The sequence below is a fragment of the Melozone crissalis genome, unplaced genomic scaffold (assembly GCF_028551555.1).
Source record: "Melozone crissalis strain CALT ecotype California unplaced genomic scaffold, PUWL_Pcris_2 ptg000032l_1, whole genome shotgun sequence".
Classification (NCBI taxonomy): Eukaryota; Metazoa; Chordata; class Aves; order Passeriformes; family Passerellidae; genus Melozone; species Melozone crissalis.
This window is the reverse complement of record NW_026535810.1, coordinates 466,095-492,632: the sequence shown is the minus strand read 5'-3', so window position 1 is coordinate 492,632 and position 26,538 is coordinate 466,095. Positions and strand designations below refer to the sequence as shown.

Here is a 26,538-nt window from a genome sequence, read left to right as displayed (position 1 = left end):
GAGCCTCTGTAAATCCAGATGTCCAGAGACAACAGCAAACCCTGACCTTTTACAGTTTGGATGTTTTACATGAATTCCAAGGGACTCTGAGGAGAGGTACAAGGAGCCCCCACGCTCCGGAGGGCCTGTATCTCCTCAGGCTGTGATAAGACAGATTCTCATACCAAAGAAGGTCTGGATGTCAGTTCTGTGCCCCGGGGAATGGGAGAGACAGATGGAGCCAGCTTTTATCCCCAGGAGGAGTTATCTGCAGTGCATGAGATCAGGAGCAGGGTGAATATGGACTGTGCTCCTTGAAAGGCTCCTTCCTTGGAGCCCCACACCACGTACACACACCACCATCATCATCATCATCAGTGAGCAAGGCCAAAGGCCTTCTGACTTCACTGTCATGTTACTCACACCCTCCTTTTATCTGACAAATGGCTTGGAACAACCTGATTAGGAAACCAGGTGTCCATCCCAGGGCACAGCACTGCTCTGCAGTTAAAATTTGTTCTTTGTCTCAGGTGAAGGATTGAAGAAAGCTCTGCCTGCTCACACCCTGAATGCAAACACCCGCAGATTTGCTGCCAGTAACAAATCTGTAACTACACCTTGCAGAAGTGCAGAGAAAGAGGGGAAGGAGGCAGGCTGAGCCCTCTTGTTCACACACAGCTTTTGTTCTCACATAAAGATACAGCCCCTGCCCACGTGTGTTTGGCAGCACATCAGGATCTGACCTTGGGGCCCGAGTGCAAGTGCAGAGCACTGAACAGAGATGGAGCACAGAGTCCGTGTGTAGGTGTGTGTGCATCGGGGCGCTGTCTATGGCTCATTCAGCAAGCCCACAGAAGGATTTGGAGAAGGAAGGCCTCTGCTAGCTGCAGGTGGCTATTGATAGGTCAGCATATTTAATAAATTGGTGTTTACTAGTGCATCTTTATTCCATTCTTTTGCTAAAGCTCTGTGTGCCAGATATTGCACTTTCAAACACATCCAAGTTGTAACTGGCAAATTACCTGCAATATATTTACACTGCAGTCTGTCAGTTTTACTCCTGGATATGAGGACAACATGAGGAGTTTCTTCACAGAATGGGTTGTCCAGGGAGCTGGTGGAGTCCCCATGCCCAGAGATGTCCAAGGACCGACTGAATGTGGCACTCAGTGCCTGGTCTAGTGACAAGGTGGCGATCGGTCGGTCACAGGTTGGACTCCATGATCTGGGAGGTCTTTCTCAACCCACATGATCCTGCGATTTTGTGATATCGTGGCTGAACGTACGTGGGGAGCACCATCAGCACGGACCCCTCAGTGACAGGGACAGGACCTGGGCCGTGCTGATCCCGGCAATGGGAACGGGGACTCGGGAAACACCAGCCCAACCCAGCGCGGGGGCCGGGCTGGCTCAGGACGCGCTGGTGATGGCAGGGGGAGCCCTCGGACCAGCACCCCGAGAGACGCGGGGGTTCCTGACACAGCTGGGGATCCCCAGAGCCCGTTCTGTGGCACCAAGTGTGAGTTCTGCATTCCATGGGTGCTCTGAGGGACGAGCCACAGGCCCGGCCGGGCTTCACCAGCCCCCTCACGCTCGTCCATCTCCGTCCTCGCTCGATCATCTCCGCCTCTGTTCGGACATCTCCGTTCCAGCTCGGCCATCTCCGTCTGGGCTCGGCCATTTCCGCCCCAGTTCGGCCATCTCCGGCGCCGAGTTTCCTCCCGGCTGCCGAGCGCGGCTTTCCCAGCTGTTTTCCGTCGACGCTCGGCTCTTTCCGCCTGCGCCTTCGGCTATTTCCGGCGGAGGGTTCGGGTATTTCCGCCGCCGGTTCGGGCGGACTCGGCGCCCGCCGGCCTCGCTCGCTCCGGTAACGGTCGGTGCGGGTTCAAATGAGCCGCGGCCGGGCCGGGCCCCGCCGTGACTCGCTCTGAGCCGGGCTGGGACCGGGGCCACCCCGCTCGGGCTCAGCGACCAGGAGGCGGAGGCCGGGGAGAGCAGGATGACGGTGCTGCAGGAACCCGTCCAGGTACCGACCCCCGGGCGGCTCAGGCCCCAAAGCCTGGCCCGGCCCGGCTTAGGCCGCCCCGCCCGCTCCGGGGCCGCGGCTCCGGGCCGCTCCCGGCGGCCCCTCGGCCGGTGGGCCCGCAGGACCTGCAGCTCCTCCGCTCTCCCTGCTGCCGGAGCCCGCTGAGCTTCCCCTTCCAGCCTCCCGTCCCCATCCCCGGGCCGGCCGCGCTCGCCCCTTTGCCCCCCGGGCCCCCGGCGTCGGTGTCGGTGTCCCCGCCGCTCCTCAGCCCATTGGGCTCCCAGGAAAGGCCCCGCGGGTCCCTCGGGAGACCTGTTGATACTTCGCTCACCTTCCTGCGTTCGCTGCCGTGTCGTGTTTAAATGCTCGCAGCGTGCTCGGATCCCTCCGTGTGGTGCGAGTGAAGGACGTTCCTCCTTCCCAAGGAATTGGTTTTTTTCGGGTTGAATGGAGACCTAGGGGAGAAAAGAATGTAAATTTCGTTTTTGTCTCGTGTTTCAGTCTCACTGCAGTTACTCTGATGGGTTTCCTGTTCTTGTGCTCAGCCTTCCCATCCAGAAGTCGTAATTCACAGAATTAAGAGCTGCTTTTTCTTTCCGCAGTTCCTGTATGGCCATTCTCTAACTATTCATGATTTTCATTAATCAGTCGTCTCATTCATATTGCCATTCTTTTTAAAAATATATATTTAGCATTTTAACAGGATGTTTTGGGCTTTTTTTCTAGTTACAGCAAGAGGTTCCTGGCAGCAGTGTCTTGCTAGAACACGATTGTGTTCTGTAATGGGCATAGTGAGAATTCTTGCTTTTGGCTCTTTTCTTTCTAATGAAAAGGTGGAAGGGGAAGAAAGGCTCCTGTGGAAAACTACCTGCTGACTTGACCGTGTCTGTGGAAGATGGTGACAGTGAGGACATTCTTGTAGGGTTTGTGTTGGTGATGGCGCCACTCTCCTCATCCCCTCTGAGAGCAGGGGTCAGTGCAGTGCTGGAAATGCTTTTGGCCGGCTGGTCCCTGTCCTGCAGAGGCCATCCTGCACCCCTGGTGTTAGCTGTGGAGCTGGCCTGGTTGTTTTGCACCAGCTGGGCATTCTAGGAAAACATGGGATTACAATAGGAAAGGAAGCAGGAATGCACCGCGGTGTGAATGAGTGAAGCTGACAGGAAACAATACCAAATGTTTCCAGTGCTGTGCTAACTGGACTGACCAAGTGGAAATATCTGCTCTCCTGAGAGCTCCCTGATAGAAATGTGGCGTCTTGTTGTGGTATTTCGGCAAGGTAAAGACCACTCTAATGCTGTTCTCCATTCTTAACCTCTTCCCAACTTGGATGTTTTGATGCTATGTTGAATATATTTATTTAGATTGGCTACATTTATTTCGATTCTGCTTTTAAATGACAGATCATTCCTTTAGCAGTAGTTCTGCTGCTGTCAGTTTTACTGCTGTTCCTTGCTTACAGGAGTGCTGGTAAGTTTAGGAATTATTTGTGACTGGGTAAAGTCCGTTGTGTTTCTGAATTCCCAGTTCAGCTGAAGTCCACGTACTTAGCTCTGTTTTTATAATTTACTTAAATGAAATGATTGGGAAAGCTGACACTAGTTCTCATTTTTGTCATTGCAGAGATTTTTCCTGCCTATTTGTCTGTTCTCTCCCAGCCTTTCAGATGTCTACAGGGCTCAGCATTCCAGGAAAAAACTGTCACCCTTACATCCTCACAGCTGTGATGTTACTTATTTGTCACAGCATGACAGATAAATAACAGAATTTCTGTTTGTATGTAGCCTTATAAATGTTGTGCTTTAATTACATGAAATTCATGTCCCAGAAGGCATTCTGGCCACTGGTTAGGTTTTTGCTAACTTTTAAAATTCGTTGAAGTTGAACAGAGTGCCAGAGTTTACAGCCCTGTGCTGTACTTCCTGATTTAAAACCCTTCAGCTCCAACACAAAACCGTGTCCCATGTGCTAAGAAACAGGCTGGATGCCTTCCAAATACTTCTGAAAAAATCTTGGAAAGAAAATGAGCACTTTGCTTGGAATTTAGCTGCTCAAGGTGATCATCTGTGAGTCACTGCAATGGTGCTTGAACTTGGCTGCAAGCTGCAGGACCAACGTGTGCTGGTTCAGGGGCAGAGTTTGTGTGAGTGGGGAATGCAGCACTGCCCATCCCAGAGCTCTCCTCCTCCCTGCCCACCCTGAGGACTGAAACCGTGGCAGAATCTGCTTAGCATGGCAATATAGCCTAAACAGCTTGGAAAACAATTTCCAAGGTTGGATAACTGTCAGAAGAGAACATCTCTAAAGAGCTCTTTGGCTTAGATTTGAAGTGACACTTGGACAATGCACAGGATTTTCTGGGTAGAAGATGGACCTGTCTGAATCTGATTTTATTTTCCTGCTCTTCCTTCTGAAGATGCCTTGCTGCAGGGCTGTGTAGTTTTAGAATTCCCTGTTAATTTTGCATTTCAAATTAATTGTTTTTAAAAAGAGTGATTAGGACCTGGAGGTTTATCCTCTCTGCAAACACACTTGAATAAAATGTGGAAACACTTCCAACTTTTCTCCTTCCTATGAGGCAGCCCTGAAAACACTTCTGGTGTGGTTTAGCAACTGTGTACCATAGTGCTGTGTACATGCACTGTGCTTCTTCTAGAACAAACTAAATTACTGTGCTATATTGAGATTAATCCTTGTAGACAGTGGGCAAGAAATCCTGTTTTTTGAGGCACGCTCGTGGTTTAGACATCTGTTCTCATGGACAATTGTTGCTGCATAGGTATGGCTGATTCCCTGCTGCCTTCCTTTTCTCTTCCTGCTCTTTTAGGAGTGTGTGTGTGTGAGGATCCAGACTCCAGCACGGGTCAGTTGAGGGCAGGAGGCACATTTTGGCCTGCAAAGTGATAATTGCTGGAGAACAGCGATTCTACCAGCCTGTTTCTTGCTTTCACTGGGACTCTGCTCCACAAGAATTGTTATTTGAGCCAGGGTGTAGTGTAACTCTTACAAAGTGGCTGTGACACAGCCCCAAATCCCTCGTGTCCCCTCTTAGCCTTTGGCAGGATTGTTCCTGGCAACTCGCTCTGGTTTGAGCAGTCAGATGACCCTGATTTTCCCACTCCCACCCCCACACCTTTGTTTTGTAAGCTGGCTGGGTTACAGCCCTGCAAAGACAGGATTTTTAACCTGCCACAACTTGGCTGGGTTCATCTGAATGTCACTTGTGACTTGGTGAAGGAAGAGCTGCTTTTGAGAACAAGAGAAATGGGAGACCTTGGGCTGCTCTGGCTTCAGGATGGCTTAAAAGATTGTAACCCTGACCACCTATCTCCCTGTTTGTCCTGCTCTGTCTGCAGGGTGTGGAACCACCTTCAGCCTGGGATCCTTTCAAGGCAGCAGGGAGGAATCACTTCAGGAGGCTCTGAGGCTCAGTTATCTCAAATATGGAATACCACCAGAGAGAAACAATAGCGTGTTTGTATTGTAATGATCAGACTAAGAGAATTCACTTTTAAATACATCCAAATACTTTCACACAAGCTTAAAAGCACCTGTTGACTTCTTAAGCATATTCTTGGGATCTACTGATAGGAGAAAACAGATTCTCTGTAGAGATTTGTTTATAACATCCCCTGTAGTACTTGGGAGCCCTGGTGTGTGCTGTTCATGACGGCTGTGTGGGCTTCCCGTGAAGAGAACTTGCACAGTTTTCACACCCTGTGTTTGTCAAGTTTGTGTTGGAAGAAGTAGCATATGGTACATGTAACTCTGTGAAGTTTGGATTTTTTTTAGATTTTTTTTTTTTGTAGATGAAATTGGCACTTTCCTTTCCAGCTGGGAATAGCACTGCAGGACAGTATTGTTTTCCCCTGTGGAATATTTCTTTTTGTTTTGGCGTGTCTCATGGGTTTTAGAAGCAAATTCTGTTTGTCTTTGGTTGCTGATGAGTATTAGAGGAATTCTAGATCACAAGTCTCATCTTGACCAGCCCTGAGAGGTTTCTGGGCCTGTTGGGCTTTGGTTTGGCATCCTGGGGTGATGCTTTAATGGGATACTCTGACCAGCTGGGGTTGGATTTTGGTTTTATCTTTACTGAAGGTGTTGTTGTGTGGTGTTGAGTTGTGCACCAGGCTAAGACTCAGTAATTTCTCAGGGGTTTGGATGATTGTGGCTGGTAATGAGTGAGAAACACTCTGAGGTTGATACATGACTTCAGTGCAGAGTTTGGTGGGGTTTTTTAACCCTCCTTCCTAATACCTGAAACAAATACAACTTGGCTGGCATGTTAATCCTCCCCTTTAATTTTATAGCTCTATAAACCAAGCTGAACTTTGCCTTTTGCCAGGAAGAGGTGATGAGTTTTTTGCATTTTCAGAGCTAAATGGAGATGGTTTTCTTGCCTTGCAGGCTGCTATCTGGCAAGCACTGAACCACTACGCCTATCGCGATGCCGTGTTCCTCGCAGAAAGGTTATATGCTGAAGGTGTGTACTTTGCAATTCTAAACCTTTCTATAAATGCTTTTTCTCAATTTTCACTTGGGATTTGTGAGCCTCTGCTCCTGCTTTATTTTCTTCCTGTTCTCATAATGAAGTTTAGCTTTCTGCTTGGGGAAAGCAGAGGAATGCCTTGCAATTAGGTTGGAAAAATCAAATCATGTAACAGCAGCAATGTTATTTTAAAGTAAAATCTCCTTAAAATTAAATTCAGATTTGTGTGTTTAAGTGCAGTGTTTACAGTGATCTGGTTTATGGCATCAAATGGGAGAATGTTGGGGGTTTTTTTTAATGACCCTCAAGCATTGCATTCTTCCAAGGGCACTTGAGGATAGATGCAGCACACAAATTCTACAAATTGGCTTGACATTGAAAGCTGTCTTTGCTGATAATGCTGCTCAGATATGTTGATTGGCTCAAAGAGAGTCTTGTGATGGTGAGAGAAAAGCACTGTGAAACTGAGACAGTGAGAATCAGAACATATGGAACAGGTATCTGCTGCTGAGTCCCTGCTAATTGTTAGTTCATTGTAAAGCTGGGTTCTCTTGGACAGTGGGCAGGCAGCAGTAACACAAATGTGTACTTTCTCTGGCTCCTTGAAACACTTCTTTGGTGTGTTCTAGCACCGTTTTTTAACCTTTTCTCCATGACCTCAGATAAGATTTTTGTTCTTCTGTACTTGTTTCTCCTTGATACTGGTGGTCAGCTTTCCTTCTCTGTTTTAAAAGGTATTGTTCCCTAACCACTAACACAAAAAAACCCCAATACAAGTGTCATATAATTTCTCATGCTAAACAACCTGAGCTCATACTTTGAATTAAACTGTATAAGCTGTTTCATGCTCTGTTTTGTAGTGAAATATTTTGCCTGCCATACTCACAATGCAGTTCTTAACAATGGAAGCACAAACCTAAATTTTGAGAAATAAAGGCTTCATTTTCCTTGTGTCAGGGTTACAAATGGAATCTGGGGTGTTTGATCTGGTGCTGAAATGAGAAATGCTGTGTAGGGTATTATGGAACCTGATAATCCAGGTGTTTATGAAGAAAATAGTATTTTAGGGATGACAGAGCTCCCCTGAACACAACACACTGTGAGGGGCAGGGAAATGGTAGATTGAAGGTAATTGCCAAGGATTTTGGAACAAAGAGAATCCACTTTTTGCAGCAGCCAGGAGAAAAATACCTGACTTGATAGTGACACATCTTTGCAGAATAATTCTCTGCAAAAATACTTCAAACAGTCTTTTTCAGTGGCCAGCAGTGCTGAGAGAAAGCAGCATGAATGCTGACACTTGGTGCAAGCAATTAACTGCTAACAAAACATCTGGCTCCTGGTTGAAATAAGTGGTTACGCTGCAGAGTGGAAGCTGCAGACCTTGAATACAGTGGCTCCATGTTGGCAGGAGTGATTTCACCCTGGGAGAAACTTATTTTAGGTCTACCTGTAATTACTGTCCTTGATGGGACATCTGTGGCTTGGTTGTTTCCCAGAACTCTCAAAATCTGTTAAAGTAGTGGATAAAAATTGATTTAACTTGAATTTTCAAAAAGATCTTCTGTGTTTTTGGGATAAGGCTAATACAATTCTCTCTGTTTGGATCTTCTGTTTCCATTGTCACTGTTTGGGTGATGACAAAAACTTAAAATAGTTTTCAGTGAAGCAAAGGATTTGGGCAGATTCCCAAAGAGGTTTTTATACAGTGCTCATATTGATTTTTTTTAAAGATTTTCCTATAGGTGGGTGAACAAACATCAAAATTGTGTATTTAATGCTGAATTCCATTTGCAGGATAATGTCTTCTGAAAAGTATAAAGGTAATGTGGGTTTATTAAGTGGTTGGAGTTTGAAGTTGCTTGTGTTCATACACAGCTTTTGATTTAAAATACCTTTATGTGAGGATGATTTGAGTGTAACATTTGGGGAGGTACAGAGTGGGTTAAGCCACCATGGATGTACAAAATCAGTGAGTTCACAGAAAGGATTAAAGTTACTTCAGGGGTTGATTCTGTCCTTTGTGGTGTAACCATGAGTGGGTCTGATCTGGATGTCAACTCAAGCTCTTTGGGTAGAACATCCTCAGTATGGTACATAATTGCAGTGGAAGAAAATTTGGAAATAGACATTAATTCTAAATATTTGCAGTGTGGTGACACTCTGAGCCAAGTCAGCCTTGGTGTGGCCAGCAGGTTATTAAACTAACTCTGGCCTGGCTGCTTTGCTTGGCTTGCTGCTGTTCTAGCTGCAAGCTGGCTCATCATTTATTCAGATTGGGTAGCCAGAAGGATCAAAGTTCCTTCAAAGCTGTAGATATTAAGAGTTCATCTGACTAGCCAAGGAAATGGCACAGGAAGATAATCACCAACAGATGAAGAAACTTCATTCAGGAATGAATTTCTAATATCATACCCATTTTACTCCATCTTGTCCGCAGCTGGCTTTTACTCCCTGCCCCCAAATTTTTTGTACTGAAGTGATTAACACCTAACTGATGGTTTTGTTTGCAGTTCACTCAGAAGAAGCACTGTTTTTACTGGCAACGTGTTACTACCGCTCAGGAAAGGCCTACAAAGCTTACAGGCTCCTAAAGGGACACAGCTGTACCACCCCACAGTGTAAATACCTGCTTGCAAAATGTTGTGTGGACCTCAGCAAGTAAGTAAATCCTTCATGTTCTGTCCAGGGTTACAAATGGATTTAATTTTATTGCTTGGATTTCTCTTTGGAAGATGTTGTCGCGTATAAACTAGAAATTCATTGGTCCTTCAGCACAAAAATTGAGCTCAATTTATTTTGCTTTCAGTTATGGACTTAATGAGCATTAACCCATGTTGCAAAAACCTCTGAAAGTTGTTGAGTAACTTAGACAGAAATTGCCAAACTGTGTAGAAAGAAAACAGATCTTTTATGGGCTCATTTATACAGCTCTGCCTTATTTTCTTGTGGGGATGCTCTGTGCTCATAGAAGCATACACCTCCAAGTAAAATTTCAGGTGGTGGCAAGAAAAGGTGATTTGTTTGTTCGAGTGTTTGGGCTCAGATGCCTGAAAAACGCCTCCCACCCCAGCAGTTGTATAAAGTAATTTTGAAGCCTGAGAGCCAGTGGCCCATTCTGTGTGAGTGCTGCTGCTCCTGCAGGTGAAGGAGGTGCAGATTGACCCTTTATTCTCCTTTTGAGCCCTTCTTGCAAGAAAGAAAGGCTTTAAAATCCATGAACTCTGCCATATTCCAATATTGGCTCTTAACTCAGTGCATGGGGGACCTTACAGATTGTATTTCTTTGGGAAACAAAGCTGAATTAAGCACCTTAGATAAAACACCTTCAAAGATCAAGTGTCTTGAAGATTCCCTTGTCCTTCATGCTAGGACTGATCACCTTTGGAAAAGTCATGCTGAATTTTGTGCTTTTGGGTTTGTTTTGTTTTTCTTCCCTCCCAGTAGAGCTGTTTGACTGCAGAGTCCTGAACCTCCCTGTTGTAGAGGAATCCGTGGGTTACTAAATGTTCATTTGCAGGAACTGGTTTGTGGTTTAAAACCTGTGGACACTGACAGTGGATTTCTGTTTTTGTTTGCAGCAGGGTGAAAACACTGGAGTGCCAGTACTGTGAGCCTTGTAACCCCTTTAAACCTCTTGTTTTTTAAAAAGGCTTGCAGAAGGAGAGCAGATCTTGTCTGGTGGAGTGTTGAATAAACAGAAAAGCCATGATGACATTGTTATGGAGTTTGGTGATTCTGCATGCTTTACACTCTCCTTACTGGGACATGTCTACTGGTAAAGTTGCTTTTTCATTTGCACAATAAAGTTGGAAGGTTTTTACTTGGCCAAGCCCAGGTTTAGTCAAACATATCCTTAGTCATTACAGGAGACACCTCTCTCTGGGTTACACCATTTTGGAGCATGATGGAGTTGTGGAATCAGTCTGATTTGGCAATGGTTCATTTTCATTTTCACCCAAAGACTGAAAACACAAATTCCTCTTTTCTGGGTGGGTAAGAATGCAATCCAAAAGTCTGAGATTTTTAAATACCTTTGGATTTGCTCTGAATTCTTCCCTAAGAAAAACTCTCAGCCTGTTTCTCAGCGTTACCATCTAGATTTTTACTATCTGTGTTATACATGTGTAGCTCTAACCCTCAAATCAAAATTCTGAGGGTGTCAGGCAGAATAAGTTGCCAACTGTGTTTTGATTTTGCTAAGATGCAAGAAAGGTTTCAGTAAATGTAAATTATTGGAGTAGTTGGGCTCTTGTATTCTTCTCTAATTCTATTCTCAATTATTTTCAAAATTATTTCTTTATCGCCAAATACTTGTGTTCAGTTTAGCTGCTAATTTCTTTGCAAAAATATTGTCCATAGATACTTAAGATGACTGGAAGGCTGGCAATCAGGTTACTGTTGGCAAAAAAGAAACAAGCTGTTGCAAAGAACTGCATCTTCCTAAAAATGAAAATTCTCAAGCTATTCTAGTGCTTATGTAACTTTTTTTGACAACTGTGTCTAAATATGTCAAGTAACTTCAAAAGAACTCAGTATTTCTTGGGCTTGAAAGATGAGGAATGTTTCTATGCCTCTCAACATGTTTTTGTTTTTCAACTCCTCTTCTGGAAAACTCTCTTTGACAAAAATGCTGTTCTGAAGTCTCCCTGTGAACTGTTTCATTCTTTTTGCAGCAAGACAGACCGGCTTGCCAAAGGATCAGAATGTTACCAAAAGAGCCTTAGTTTAAATCCTTTCCTCTGGTCCCCTTTTGAATCACTATGTGAAATAGGTGAGTCTGCAGAACTGTTTTACTCATGTAATTCTTGGGAGAGATTTTTGTGAGCAACAATTCATTTAAAATACTTTGCCGTCGTTTAAAACTTCTGTCTTGTTTTCTTCCATCTTCATTATTTATACACTTTTGGATCTAACAATCCAAATGTGCTTCCCAGCCTTCATTTAGTAGACACTTAGAGCCTGTTTCTGAGAATAGCTTGAAAAAACAACATATGAAAATTATTAAAAATATCGATTGTCAAGGGTTTTGTAGTAGAAAATACTTCTGCTTTAGTACAAAGAGTTACCTTGTCTAATGAAGGATGTCCCTGCTTATTGCAGAGGGTTGGAATGACATGTTCTTAAAGGTCCCTTCCAACCCAAATGTTTTAAAACACTTCTAAAATCCTTTGTCCCCTGTCCTTGATTCAGACTGAATATTCAGTGTATAGACCCAGGAATAATTATTAAATCTCTTTCCACTCTTACAGGTGAAAAGCCAGACCCTGACCAAACATTTAAATTAACATCCTTACAGAATTTCAGCAGCTGTCTGCCCAACACTTGCACAACAGTGGTGTCCAATCACAACATATCCCACAGACAGCCTGAGAGTGTCCTCATGGAGACACCCCAGGACACAATTGTGAGTTTTGCTCAAATCATTGTAAAATCATTTACTGAAATCAGCTCGTTTATCCAGCTTAACTGAAAAAATGTTAATTAAACTATACCCTGAGTACCTAAGAGCTGCCTTTTATTCTTCAGGAGTTGAACAGAATCAACCTAGAGTCCTCCAATTCAAAGTATTCTTCCTTGAATTCAGATTCCTCCATGTCTTACATTGACTCGGCTGTGATTTCCTCAGATTCTGTCCCTCTGGGGTCAGGAACTGCCATCTTGTCCAAACAGGCTCAAAATAAACCAAAAAGTGGACGGAGTTTACTGGGGGGACCTGCAGCTTTGAGCCCACTCACTCCAAGGTAAGTCCTTGGCATGGCCAACCTGTGCCCAGGGTTGAGCTGCTGCTGCTCTTTGGGCTTTGGAGCAGGAGGGCTGGGGCTGCACAGCACACTCAGACACACTTGGTGGGACAATTTCTGTGCAAGGGAAACCCAGACAACTTCAGGAACTGCTCTTGCTCCTAGTGTTGATCTCTTGTGGTTTTTGAACAAGCAGTTGGTTATTTGGAGAGGAAGTGTTGATTCGAGAACATAGAACATGGCAATAAGCAATATCTTGAATCAATCATATCAATCATATTCCTTCAAGTGTCACTTGAAGGAATATGCTGCTGCTCTGGAATAAACTTTATTATCACTGTAAAGAGCTTTTCTTGAAGTCCAGCTCCTGATGATCCTGTGGGTCCCTGCCAGCTCAGGATATTCCATGCTCTGAGTCTGTGTTTTAACCCCTGCATCAGACCAGCTCTCCAGCTCTAACATTCACACACTGACCCTTCCTCTCTGGTTTGTTCTTAGCTTTGGAATTTTGCCACTAGAAACCCCAAGCCCTGGAGATGGATCCTATTTACAGAACTACACCAACTCCTCCTCTGTCATCGATGTGCCATCCACCGGAGCACCTTCAAAGAAGGTACCTTGCACTCTGAGCTCAGCTGCTCTGCTCAGGGCTTGGCACTGCAGTGCACTTGAAAGAAGAATCCAAAATACAGAGGAAAAAACATGGGAGCTAAGTTTTCCCCCGCAGATGCCCAGGCTGTGGTTGCTGGACTAACCTAGGGAAGATCTCTTGTGTTCTGTCCACCTCCCATCACAAAGGGTTGTACAGACACTGAAGCTTCCCAACAACAGGAGATTCCAACTTTTCAGTCTGCAGAGTGGAGTGTGAAGACTTGGAATTGTTTGTTTTATTTATTTAATGTATTTTTGAAGCCTCAAGAAAGCTGAAGCTACTATCTCTTGCAAGCAGTTCTTGAGTTGTAGTTTACAGACCTGAATAATAAAAATCCTGCTGCTGGTCTGTGAAGGACTGAGAGAACGGTGCTGTTTCACTCAGCAAAGTCTTGCTAAAACTAAAAAATGCCTGCTTCACTCGGGAAGAAACTGCTGTAGTTGCCATAGTGATAAATGAGAGGTGGAATGTTGGTGACAGTTGAAGAACTATTTGTTCCTTTCTAAAAACAAAAACCTGAGGATTTTTCCCTGTATTTTTAGTAAATCTACAAGTTGCATGAGGGGTGTTGGTGTTTTATAGGGGGAACTATTTTGAAATAGTGTTGAATCTCAAAAATTAGAACTCGAGTTGCCACGTTTGCTCTGGACAAATCTTGATGCTCTGCCATTCAGAAAGGGAAATTTGGGACCTGTGCTAAAACAGTCAGTGAGGAATGTGCTTTGTTTGGCTGATCCAATTCCCACCCTGTGCTTGCTCAGGACCATTTGCAAACAGTGGCTTTTGCTGGACTGTGCACATAGAGGAAGGTAAATTTCCATGAGTCTGAAAATGGAAATGAAGTTTGTAAGGTGCAGCTCTTCCAGCAGCTGAAGAGCTTTGGGAAATCAAGTCAGTTTTGCTGTTTTGTTGCTTTGCTGAGTGTGACACAGCAGCACTGAGGTGTAAATTTCACTACTCCACACTTAGGCCCTGCCCAGATGGAGCTGTGCCACTACCAAAACACAAACATTAAATGCATTTTAATAAACAACTTAAATTCTGGTTCATGCTTTGTCCAGTGCAAGTAGTGACTGTGCCAGTTCCACTTTGCTCTTCCAGTTTGTGTCAGACAAGGTTTGGTGGAGCTGTGGCTGAACAGAGGCAGTTTCCTAGGAAACCCTTACATAAGTGAGTGAAGCATTAGGATGAATCCAAGGGCTTCCTGTCTGAGTGGGCAGGAAGTTTCCTGGCCACCTAAACCATCCTCTGGTGACAGAATCTGGGAAAGGAACAGAAGGACAGGGGCTGGATAATGCACAAAGTGACATTGCTTGGGCTGGTGTTGATCCACTTGTCCTTTTCTGGTGTCTCTTCCAAGCAGCCATCACTGAATTGAATGTTGGTGTTCCTGGAGTGGGCAGAAAGATAATTTTTTTAAGCTTTTTAAAAAAAATATGAAGAGGAGGATCTGTCCTGAAAACAGGCCGAGTTGCTGTGCAGTTTGTGAATGGCTTCTGAGTGGGATTGTAATAGGATAATTTAAAAATATTTCTCTTCCTATTTTTTTTTGTGGTTTCTTTTTTACAACTTTCTGCAGGAAAAAGCCTTTAAATGTGATGTATTTTAATTCCCTTTTGTGCTTGCACAAGCACTTTAACATACACTTGCTTGCCATTAGATGGAGATTCTATATCTTCAAATAAGGTGCATGAGCTTTGTAGACTTGATATTATTAACAGGTAGAAGGAGAAACACTTTGGATGGCTTTCCCTGGGCATGGGGAACCCTCTCCTTTATTAAAATAATTCTGTTTCTCCTGGTGCAGTGTTTGGTGGGTGGAGTGGGCTGGCTTTGGCACAGCAGAGATGGAGACTCCTGAGTGACATAATAACCAACCTGTAGAAACTCTGTGTTGTGCAGGCTGTCAGCAGGATCAGCCAGGCTGGAACAAAATCTGTTTTCTCCCAGAGTGGGAACAGCCGGGAAGTCACTCCAGTCCTTGTTGCACAAACACAGAGCTCTGGTCCCCAGACAAGGTAAAACAATCATAATACTGCAGCATTTTTATTTAAAGCAAATCTAAAAGCTGTTACTATTAAAAGTGGAGCAAAGAAATGTATACCTTCCACTGTGTAATTTTTAAATTTTCCTTTTCAGTACAACACCTCAGGTATTGAGCCCAACCATTGCTGCTCCACCCAACGCGCTGCCTCGGCGAAGCTCTCGCCTCTTCACCAGTGATAGCTCCACAACCAAGGTACCAAACCCCCAGTGCTGCCAATCCCTGCCTTTCTCACCCATCCCACTGACCCAGCTGGGAATTTCCACGTATTCATAGCAGTTACTCTCAAATTTAGATTTCTGGATTTAAAAGATTCTTATATATGTAACTCTTATTTTTCTTCTCTGCAGGAAAATAGCAAAAAATTAAAAATGAAGTTTCCACCTAAGATTCCAAACAGAAAAACAAAAAGTAAAACAAATAAGGGAGGAATAACTCAACCAAACTTAAATGACAGTTTGGAAATTACCAAACTGGACTCTTCCATCATTTCAGAAGGGAAAATTTCCACTGTTGCACCACAAATCCAAGCTTTCACGCTACAGAAGGCAGCAGCAGGTCTGTTTGAGCACTGTTGGACTGTAATAGAGTAAAATCTGATATATCTGGGTTTTAATGTTGCTTCAGTATTTGCTTCTTTCCCATTTATCATGCAGATCTCACCTTTTGTGTAGTGATAAAAACTGATTTAATTCAACATCTTGTTAACTTAGAAACATGTGAAGAATATTGAGAGTGGTAATTGTCAGCAGATAAATCTTGCAAGCTCTGGTCCTTATTAGTGATTAAAGTATTTTCAAAGTATATAAAGTATTATTAATTGTTATGCAATATATAAATTATGATAATAGAATAAGTAATATTATTATGATTGTGTTACATTGTTATAAAGTAGAACTTCAAATTTTTAAAGTATATAATTTATGACAGTATTATCCTTGGAAACTGATCCAAAGGAATTACTCATAACCCAGTCACCTCTTAACATGGGCTTTATGTGGTCTGTCCTCCCTTGATGTTTCCCATTTGCTTAAAAACAAATCTTTATTCAGATTGTCAGAAAATCCTAAGCAAAATGCTGAATTCCCCTCTTTTGGCTCAGTAATGTTTCCAGGCAGCAAGAGGATGTATCCATGGCTACCAGGCTTGTGGGAACTGCTCAGACCTAAAGAAATGTTTGAATAGCTGCTGGAAATGCAGAACTCCACTCACCCTGAGCCCCAAAGTTTGAGGACTCATTATTTTCTAGCTTCTCTTAAAGAGGCTGATAATCAGAATATCATGCTCATGTTAATTAAGTGTTTAAAGTTAAGAGTACATGAACCTTGTTTGGAAACTCCTGAAAGGTTTCCGTAAGAGGAGTGCACAAGGGAGAGATTTTGGGGTTAGCACTTCCAAGTAAATAAGTCTCAACTGTCTTTTTTTTTTTTTTTTTTTTTTTTCCCCCACTTTTATTTATTGTGTTTTTCTCCTAGAAGGTTTGATGAGCCTTCTCCGGGACATGGGGAAAGGTTATTTAGCCTTGTGCTCATACAACTGCAAAGAAGCCATCAATATTTTGAGCCATTTGCCATCCCACCACTACAACACAGGCTGGGTGCTGTGCCAAATTGGGAGAGCTTACTTTGAGCTGGCAGAGTACATGCAGGTAGGAATGGGGGCCAGGCCTTCCTCTTCTCCCTTTGCTTTGGCAGTTTTACACAAAACCTGCAGGTCTCCTGTAAAATCCGGGAGAAGTTTGCTGTTGTGGTAAATGGATCAATATAAAAGTTACACCTGGAATGGATTTAGGTCTTGAATCTGCTTTCTCATTGAGCTTTCCTAAATTTTTTTCTTAATGTTACTTCCTCTTGTATCCAAGTGTTGGGGTTTCCTCCTTGTGTGTCCTGTCTCTGTCTCCTGCTGTGCTGATGGAATTGTTTGCACTGCACTGTTTTAGAATAGATCACTCAACAATTTCAGCTCTAAACCAAAAAACTTCTCTGCATTGTAGTTAATTCTGATCACACCAGTGACCCAGTTTCCCTCCCAGCCTCACAAATGAAGCACTGGCACAGCTGAGGTGATGCCAAAGTGCTCCAGAATCAGAAGTGAGCAGTTCAGGGTAATCCCACAGTTCCTCTCCTTGGTACTGTTCTCCTGACAGCTGATGTGCCTGTTTGATAAGTTTTTAAAGCACTCCTTGGCAGAATGTGTGCAGGAGACAAAGGAGAGGGAGGATTTGAGCTGTGCACAGTCTGTTTCCAGGTGGAACAGATGCTGGGTGCTTCATAGATTATTTACAAAGGTGAGGCTGGAGATTTTAATCACAGAATTCCAGAGTGGTTGGGTTAAAGGAGACTTCAAAGCTCATGCAGTGCCACCACCTTCCACTGTCCCAGATTGCTCCAAACCCTGTCCAGCCTGGCCTTGGGCACTGCCAGGGATCCAGGGACAGCCCCGGCTGCTCTGGGTACCTGTGCCAGGGCCTGCCCACCCTGCCAGGGAGCAATTCCTGCCCAGTATCCCACCTAACCCTGCCCTGTGGCAGTGTAAAACCATCACCCCCTATCCTGTCACTCTTTATTGGATGGTTAACAATCATAACTGGCCCATAAAATCTGTTGCACTCTCTCCGGTTTTGTGGATGATGTTTTTGCCTTGCTCAAGCATGGACAGAAACAGGAATGCAGCTGAGTCAGCAGGAGGGAGAGCTGGCTGCATTCCTGCTGGCAAAGTATCCTGGGATCCAGTCACTTCCTTCCCTTGAAAGGAAAGCTCAGGGCTTGCAGCTCTGTGTAGAACACTTAAAAAGCAAAGAGGATGCTCAGGCTGGATGTGAGGCCTTGGTCCTTGACCTCTGTGCTCTGCCTTGGTGGGTGGAATTTTATTTTAAGTTTCATTTCTGTTCTCAGGCTGAGAGAATATTTTCAGAAGTGAGGAGGATTGAAAACTACAGAGTAGAAGGCATGGAAATCTATTCAACCACACTCTGGCATCTGCAGAAAGATGTTGCCCTTTCAGTTCTTTCTAAGGATTTGACAGACATGGATAAAAACTCACCAGAGGTATAAAATGCTGTGGGCTTGAATGGGAAGAGGGGAATTGTACCTGGTAAAATCAGTGATTCAGAACAGAACTTTGAGCTCTAATCCAGTGTAGTCTCCAATGGGAACACACCTGAACAAAACTGGAGAGGGAGCTGGCAGGGTTGTCTGTTGAACTGCTGATGCCTGAAATGGCTCCTTAAAATTTGAATATCAGCTTATGTGGAACAGGTTGAAACCTTTTATCTGTTAATGGTTATTTAAATTTGCCTTGGCACCATTCAACCAGGAAGATCATGGGTTAGTCAGTCACTCTTGCCGCTGCCAGCGTGCAGAGATAAGGAATATCTTTTTCCTGTACCTTTTGATTGCTGTAGTTAATTCACTGGCACTTGAAATATTTGTTCTAGAGTTTATTTCCAGACATGATGTTGCACTTTTTTATACCAAAGTCCATTAAACTGCAGGGTGTGTGGTAATGTAGTCACAATGTGCCAAAACCCAGAAATCTTTCAATGAGTGCCCCGGTAAAAATAAAATATGTGAGTTGATAAATGTGCTCTTAAGAATTAAGCAAACTGCAGAGGATATTGGAAATCTTTTTGGTGGAGGAGGAAATCCAATTCATGTTATCCTGTTAGTTTGTCTAAGAGTGGAAAACAACCTCAGTGAACAGTTGGTGCTTGTAGTAAGATTAGTCAGGATAGAGGGAAATGCAGATCCTAATCCAAGCAGTGGAAATTAGTTATGTGCTTTGGCAGTGATGCTAAAAATTTGGGGAAGTGGGGGACCCTGGGCTGTGGTATTTACAGTCTTGATGGGTGCCGAGCAGCAGGGAAAGAGGAGGTTGTTGCTAAAATTCTTCCTCTGCAAGTTTCCAAATTTGTCACTTGGAGGGATCTGAAGAGATAAAGTGCCATCTCCCCCTTTGTTAGTCTTAAATATCAAAGATGTTTTATTTCTGGCCTTTTTAACACCTTCAAAAGCTTCAGTCTTTAGTCATCAAAGGATCTAATTGGTGCGGGCTTGTTGGGTGTCCATGGATTCTCCATTTCTGTAATTCAGCTTATTTATTTATTTATTTATTTATTTTAGAAGGTGTGTTTAGCCTTGCTTGCCTCACAGGAGTGAACCTGAACTAACTGTTGATTTATTCCTATTTATTTATTTATAATTATTTAATTATAATATATATTTTAATTATAATATAATTAATATTATAGTTTTTTATAATTATTTAAATCAGTATAGATAAATGTGTTCAGCTCAAATTTAGTCACTCAGAGTAGTAAAAAGGGTTCTGCTCCTGCCCTGCTGTTTAGTCACCAAAGGATCTAATTGGTGCAGGCTTGTTGGGTGTCCATGGATTCTCCATTTCTGTAATTCAGCTTGCTTATTTATTTATTTATTTATTTTAAAAGGTGTGTTTAGCCTTGCTTGCCTCACAGGAATGAGCCTGACTTAACTGTTGATTTATTCCTATTTTTACTTTTTAATCTAGAAGTTATTTATAATTATTTAAAGCAGTTAAGTGTGTTCAGTTCAAATTTAGTCACTCAGAGTAGTAAAAAAGGTTCTGCTCCTGCCCTGCTGTTGTTCCAGGCCTGGTGTGCAGCAGGAAACTGCTTCAGCTTGCAAAGGGAGCACGACATTGCCATCAAGTTCTTCCAGAGGGCCATCCAGGTGGATCCAAACTATGCCTATGCCTACACCCTGCTGGGCCACGAGTTTGTGTTGACAGAGGAGCTGGACAAGGCTCTGGCCTGTTTCAGAAACGCCATCAGGGTCAACCCCCGGCACTACAACGCTTGGTAGGTCTGCCCTCAGAAACCCTGCTGCTCCCTGGGCTGCAGGATTCCCTCTGGAGGAATTCCTCCCTCTGGAGGAACAGCTCCTGGCTGCTGCCTCTGCTGGGGTTTCATGGAGGCAGGCTGGTCTGGGTTGGAATGACCTTACAGCCTGTCCAGTGTCACCTTCCACCAGCCCAGGCTGCCCCAACCCCATCCAGCCTGGCCAGGGACACTCCCAGGGATGGGACAGCCACCATCTTTTCCATTCTTCCCTCCTGGAAAACAGCAAAGCCATTCCTGCAGAAGATGGGGGGCTACTTTCACAAGGAAGGCAAAAAATTCACTTTTTTGTTTTCATAGATGGTTTAGGCTGTATTACCCCATTATTTTGTCCTGTTGGGCAGCATTCTTTGTGCATTATGTGTCCTCGGTTGCAGTTGGAGAGATGAGATCTCAGCCTCTTCATACCTTAGGACACACTTTGTTTCTTACAGCTTTTTAATATATAAAGGAATAAAAGCTCATCTGTGAGTGTGATAGTGTTAATAACTTTTGTGTCCTTTTATTTAGCCAGTCTTGCTGTGTGTCACACATAATTTCTTCAGCCACCCAATGGATAACAAAAAGAAATAAAATTTTAGCTTTTTCCCCCAGGAAATCCCTTCCCACCCTAGATGGGGTTGGCAAGGCTGCAAACCATTCCTGCCATGTCACATTCACTGACAGAAACCAATTAGGTTAAAATCCAGTGCCACTTACCGGAATTGTTTCTGTGCTGCAGGTACGGGTTGGGAATGATTTATTACAAACAGGAGAAGTTCAGCCTGGCAGAAATGCATTTCCAGAAAGCACTTGATATCAACCCCCAGAGCTCAGTCCTGCTGTGTCACATTGGAGTAGTAAGTACATGGCATTTCACTTGGGTGGGGAGAAGGGGTTGGGGTGCAGAGGAGGTGAGGAGGATTTTTCTTCCTGTAGAACAAAAATCAGACTTGGTCTAGCAGTGGACAAATACTTTCCTAAAGGAGCAGGTTGTAAGTAAACACGCTCAGAGGGGTTTGTCCTTGCCCAGCAGATGAGCTGTTATTTTTCCCCTTTTGGAATTGTTCTCTCTCTTTGTGTGCCAGGTCCAACACGCACTGAAAAAATCTGAGAAGGCTTTGGACACTTTGAACAAAGCAATCAACATCGACCCCAAGAACCCACTATGCAAATTCCACAGAGCCTCGGTGTTGTTTGCAAATGAGAAGTACAAGGTCAGTCTGGGTGCTCGTGGCAGCCTTGAAATTCCTGGAGATGGGGATGGGGGTGCCTTGGGAATGTTTACAGGTCACCAGGGCTTGCAGGAACAGCCTGGGACATGGGAAGCATTTCCTTTGGCAAGTGCCACCCTCAGCAGGGTGGCATTAAATGTTTTGGTTGTAATAAAATCTGGGGCCATCATGTCTTGCTTTTTAAATTATTATTTTAGTCTGACCTACTAGCATGAGTTTATACTGAATTACTAAAAAAACCTTGGCCAACTGCTCCATATCCAATTACAGCAATAAGAACCAGCTGTTTCCAAGGTTGTGTTGTGGAGTGCAGAGTCAGAAGTGAAGCAGTTTTGGGCTGATCCCCTGCTGACCTGAACCCTGTTTAGAACAGATCTTCCCACACTGTTTATCCAGCAGCTTTTCCTCTGGCCAGTGTTTTTTGGCTCCAGAAGACAAGCCAAGTCTGTTTGAAACTTGCCTCAGAAATGTGTGCACGCTGAAAGGGAAAACTTTGCTTAAAACTTTTTTTTATTTCTAACTGCAAACTAAATATTTTTCAGTTGAATTTCTTAATGATGCCAGGTGACTGTCACAGCAAACAGCTCCAGCATCAGGAACTAATTTAAAAGTAAAGTAGAAGTTTCACTAAAAGTGTTTGGTTTCAAATGCCTAATATAAACACTCTCTCCAACCTTTCAGTCAGCTTTGCAAGAACTTGAAGAACTGAAACAGATTGTTCCCAAAGAGTCTCTTGTTTACTTTTTAATAGGAAAGGTAGGTAAAACTTCACTGTGATCCTAAGTTCTTTAATTTCCTTTGCTGCTTAATGAGAAAATTTGATGCCTGTCACTAAGATGCTTCCACTTGGAGCAGTATTCTAAAAATTCCCAAAGCTTTAAATACTGAACAAGAAGCAGCTACATTCCAACCTTTCTTGTGTGAAATGCCAGAGCAGTGATCTAGTGACAGAAATCCTCCTTCCCACCACCACCTCTGCTAAAAAGCTTTAAATAACTTCTGTAACTTTCTGCTGGGGAGTGTCTGGTCACTTGGGAGCACCAAGACAAACTTCCCTCTAACACAGACCTGGAGAACTCTCTATCAGCAAGATTTCTTTATTTTGTTTGAACTGGAGAGAGGTAAAAGGATTTGTGCTGAAATGTGTTCACTGTGCTTTCTCCAGGAGTAGCTGGACCTTTAAACTGACATGAGTGGCCATGTCAAGACAAACTGAAATATTTTCACTGTTTAAATCCTCAACACAGATAAATAACTTCCCCATCTGCCCTTAATTATAAAGAATCTCTTAGCTGCTAGTTTATTTACTTTTATTTTTAAGTAGAAACACATATTTATTTCCCTTGGGGCTCACATAATAAGTTTTTCATACCCACCCTCTGTTGCTTTCCATAAAACATCACTGAACTGTGGAACAATCATTGCCCAAACCTTCAAGTAGCAGCCTTATATAAATGCAGCCTTTCCTGCCGTTTTTCTGTTCAGGTTTATAAAAAGCTGGGTCAGACACATCTGGCCCTAATGAATTTCTCCTGGGCAATGGACCTGGATCCCAAAGGAGCCAACAACCAGATCAAGGAGGCCATAGACAAACGTTACCTGCCCGACGACGAGGAGCCCATCACGCGCGAGGAGCAGATCAGCGAGTGCTACCCCTACGAGTCAGGTCTGTGCTGCAGGAGCCCCACATTTAACATTTCTGTGCTCCAGGAGCCTCTGCCCTGGGCTCTGGACAGGGCCAGCTTTAACATTTCTGTGCTGCAGCCTCTGCCCTAAGCTCTGGAGAGGGCCAGCTTTGACAGGTGAAACATTTCTGTGCTCCAGCCTAGGAGCAGCCTCTGCCACTGAACCCTTGGGACAGGGCCAGCTTAAACAGGTGAAACATTTCTGTGCTCCTGGAGCCTCTGCCCTGAGCTCTGGACAGGACCAGCTTTAACATTTCTGTGCTACAGCCTCTGCCACTGAACCCTAGGGACAGGGCCAGCTTTAAAGGTAAAACATTTCTGTGCTCCAGCCTAGGAGCAGCCTCTGCCACTGAACCCTTGGGACAGGGCCAGCTTAAACAGGTGAAACATTTCTGTGCTCCTGGAGCCTCTTCCCTGAGCTCTGGACAGGACCAGCTTTAACATTTCTGTGCTCCTGGAGCCTCTTCCCTGAGCACTGGACAGGGCCAGCTTTAACATTTCTGTGCTGCACCCTCTGCCACTGAACCCTAGGGACAGGGCCAGCTTTAATACGTGAAACGTTCTACCCAGTGAGTAGGAGCTCTGGAGGTTCTTCACTCAGAATTCATTCATTGTCCAGTAATAGTTGCTTCTTCCAGCCAGGTCTCATAAGCTCTTGGAGGTCTGTTACTCACTCAAGATAGCTCAGCTACCTTTGGGAGCATAAAATCAGCAGTGTTGGAAACAAAAAGGTTTAATGAAAGGCAAAATAAACAGAGAAAAACTGAGTCAGGTGCAGGAGGTTTTTGCTCTTGGTGAAACACCTCACAAAAGTGATTAGTTTCTTTGTTGTCTTTTTTTTTTTCTAGTAAATTGTCTAAGTGGGACTTTGTGGCCTTGTCTAATTAACTATCTTTAAATTTGAGGTGGAGTCCCCTAGGCCTATGAGGTGGCTTTTTCACCTAATCAAAGAGAGAAACTTTTGGGCTTCCTTTTTTTTTTTTTTTTTGAGGGGACAAAGGATAGTTTTGTCACTCCATTAACAGAGGGCACATTCCTGTATTGTCCCTACAGAAAGCGTGGCATAGAGGGTTGTGAAATTCCTTTAGATGTACTAGGACAGAGATTGTGGTAACTCTAAATTTATACAAATCATGGGTGGCTTTAAGAGTATCCCAGGAGAGCAAGGCATTTCCAGGGCTGCAAGTATTCCATCATAAAGCATCAAATAACTTCAGAGTAAATGAATGACAGCTAAAATTGCCTGTAGATGCTTTTTCAGAAGTTAAACTGGATGTTGGATCAAAATACTTGATGTGGTGAATATAAAAGGTGGCTTTTGATGAAGGTCATGGAAGCAGTTTGATTTGGATCAAGAGAAAATAAAACACTATGGGGAGTAATTCACAGAAAGGAACAGCCCAGGGTTTTCTTCTCTCAGCTTTTGATTATGAACTTAAATTCCATAAAGCATGGACAGTCATAAATATCGACTTCTCTGCAGGCTGAAATAGAGATAAAAAATAAATGCTAATAAGGAATTTAATTTTCTTCCCACAAAGAAGGAAATACAGCAGAATTTGGATTCTTACTAATAGACAAATGGCTGTGTCCTGCAATTAGGGAAAGGTGACAACTGTATATCACATTGGTTTTTATTGGTCCTGTGTGCTTTTTAACATGGGAACTTCACCCTGCACTGCACTTCTGGAAGTATCCAGTTTTTGTCTCCCTGCTGTTGTATTTGGGGTGATTTTGAGCCCCAGCTCCCTGGGCTGAGCCTGTTCTGACCAGGAGATGGAGACAGAGACTGGAGCTGCTGAGCCCCACCTGAGCAGTGCAGGAAAAACCCGAACACCAACCAAACGAGAAAAAAAATTAAAAAGGAAGAAACCTAACAGTCTAATCTGTCCAATAAGCATAAACAAAATAAGTGTTGGGCTGTGTCACAGTTCAGCTTCCCTGGCTGTGCAGAAGTTGTGGAAGAGTTCCACAGCCTCAGCTGAACGACCCTCTCGGGGTACATGGGACAAATTAAAGTAATTTCAGGTGATTTGGGGGGAAGCAGAATTTTCCTGTGAATGCTTTGGCTGCCCTGCCTGGGCTGGGCTGGTGGCAGGGGAGCTGTGCAGGGGGACAGCCCCTGACCCCGAGGTCTCTTTGTCCCCACAGTGGGCACAGACGAGTCCCAGGAGAGCAGCATGACGGACGCGGATGACACGCAGCTCCACGCCGTGGAAAGTGATGAATTTTAACCTCCAAGAGCCAGTGTCTGAGCTTGAGTGTGTGTGACTGGTACTGTCGTGTTCTCCCCTTCCTTGGCATCCTGGGTTCTACATCTCTGAGCCAGCACTGTCGTTGTTCTCCACTGACACCACGAGTGCACCTCAGACCTGAACTTAGCAGAGTTCATGGCAGTGCAATATCCAGCTGCTGCTGAGTCTGACTAGTTGGCTCTTACACATTTATGGCAGTGACTGAGGAGAAAATGCTGGTTTTGAACTCCCCCCTTGCTGGAAAAAAATATCATGGAAGACAGACTTGTGCTTTGATGTATGGAAGCCAGTAGATGTGGGGATAGTACTAATGACGAGGTGTCTTGTTCTTTTTCCAGAAATGTGTCTTAGTTTGGGTCTTTCTTGGTAAGCAGAGTGCTGAACCTCATTTCCAAGTTCTCCAAGGACAGTGTTGACAAACAGGCTGTTCAAGACTTTTGCATATTGTAGTGTAACTTAAATGCCAGGGAGTGTCAATGACCTTAAAGCTGCAGTGTCTCCAGTGAGCAAGCAGGACTGGGCATGTGTCAGGCCACGTGAAACAGCCCTGTCCCTGCCCAGGGTGCAACTGCAGGAGAATCACATTGCAGGATCAGAGCTTTCATCAAATGCTTTCATGTTCTAACCATGAGTTAATTTATTCACCCGGTTTTGGAAAGGTCAGTGTTTACTTTGTATTTCTGTCCGCACCACCTTGCTTCATTTTTCATGCACCCCTTGACTTGTTCTTCCCCTTTTGAAGAATAAAAATTAATAAAGGGAAAAATCAAGAGAGAAATGTAGATACAAGTGTAATGTGAAACATCAAACCCTTAATCCTGTGAGAGTGGGAAGACTGGAAGCCTTAATACAATCAGAACCTTGGTCAAATGCATCAAATAATTGTCTCAGATCAGTATCTCCTTAGGTCTGCTATCACTTTGAAAACTATTTTGTAAAGTGTGGTCCAAGCAGGATGCAAAAATGTGCAATTATTTGTCTTTTTCCTTATTTTTTTAAGCTGTTCTTTCAGTTTCCCATTCTAGGAACACTTTCCTTTCCTCGAGGGTCTGTTTCTGAGAGGAGAAAGCTGTGCCACGTTAGTGAGTCCAAACTGCTCTCTGTAGCATTCTGCAGCAGCAATTGGTGCCCTTTGTGCAGTGATGATAAAGAAAGTGTATGATACAAGCAGTTTTAAAGAGCAATTTATGCCTAATAAATTGGGAATGATACAAATTTCATAGCACCGTATTTGTTGTGATCAGTCTTAATTTTTTTTTTTTTTTTCTTAATCTATTGGTTTTTAGGTGTCTCTTAGTTTCCTTCACACTTCAATTTCTTTTGAATTCTGTCCTTATCCACTTGGCACCTCTTCTGTCCCAGCTTCTCTCTGGTCAAGAGCCACATGCACACCTTTATCCTTTGAAAAATCCTCCCCAGGTTCTAAGCAAAAATAGAATTCTGTGGTGTGGTGGGGTTTTTTTTGAAGTAGGAAGATGGGCAGTGAAAAATAGGCTTCAGTTCCCCTCAGAGGGTGAAAAATCCCTCTAAAATCTGAGGAATGAGAAGGGGTAAAAAGAGCTGGGTGCCCTGCACTT

General features: G+C 43.8%; 1 protein-coding gene across 4 annotated transcripts; it reads left to right on the top strand.

Moving 5' to 3' along the window:
• The first annotated feature begins 1,799 nt into the window (after window positions 1-1,799).
• On the top strand, window positions 1,800-26,538 carry CDC27 (cell division cycle 27). 4 transcript variants are annotated; one of them, XM_054281536.1, is made up of 19 exons: window positions 1,800-2,005; window positions 6,410-6,485; window positions 9,005-9,152; window positions 10,144-10,269; window positions 11,168-11,265; window positions 11,744-11,898; window positions 12,021-12,235; window positions 12,734-12,848; window positions 14,790-14,905; window positions 15,027-15,126; window positions 15,282-15,489; window positions 16,410-16,579; window positions 17,826-17,978; window positions 19,560-19,768; window positions 20,529-20,646; window positions 20,875-21,003; window positions 21,703-21,777; window positions 22,507-22,687; window positions 24,858-26,538. In XM_054281536.1, exons 1-19 carry the CDS (start codon window positions 1,979-1,981, stop codon window positions 24,938-24,940), a joined length of 2,502 nt encoding a protein of 833 aa, XP_054137511.1. In that variant the 5' UTR covers window positions 1,800-1,978; the 3' UTR covers window positions 24,941-26,538. The 4 variants fall into 4 exon arrangements, with proteins under 4 accessions (XP_054137511.1, XP_054137509.1, XP_054137508.1 ...); XM_054281534.1 differs by having other exon boundaries at window positions 14,772-14,905; XM_054281533.1 differs by having other exon boundaries at window positions 14,772-14,905; window positions 16,407-16,579.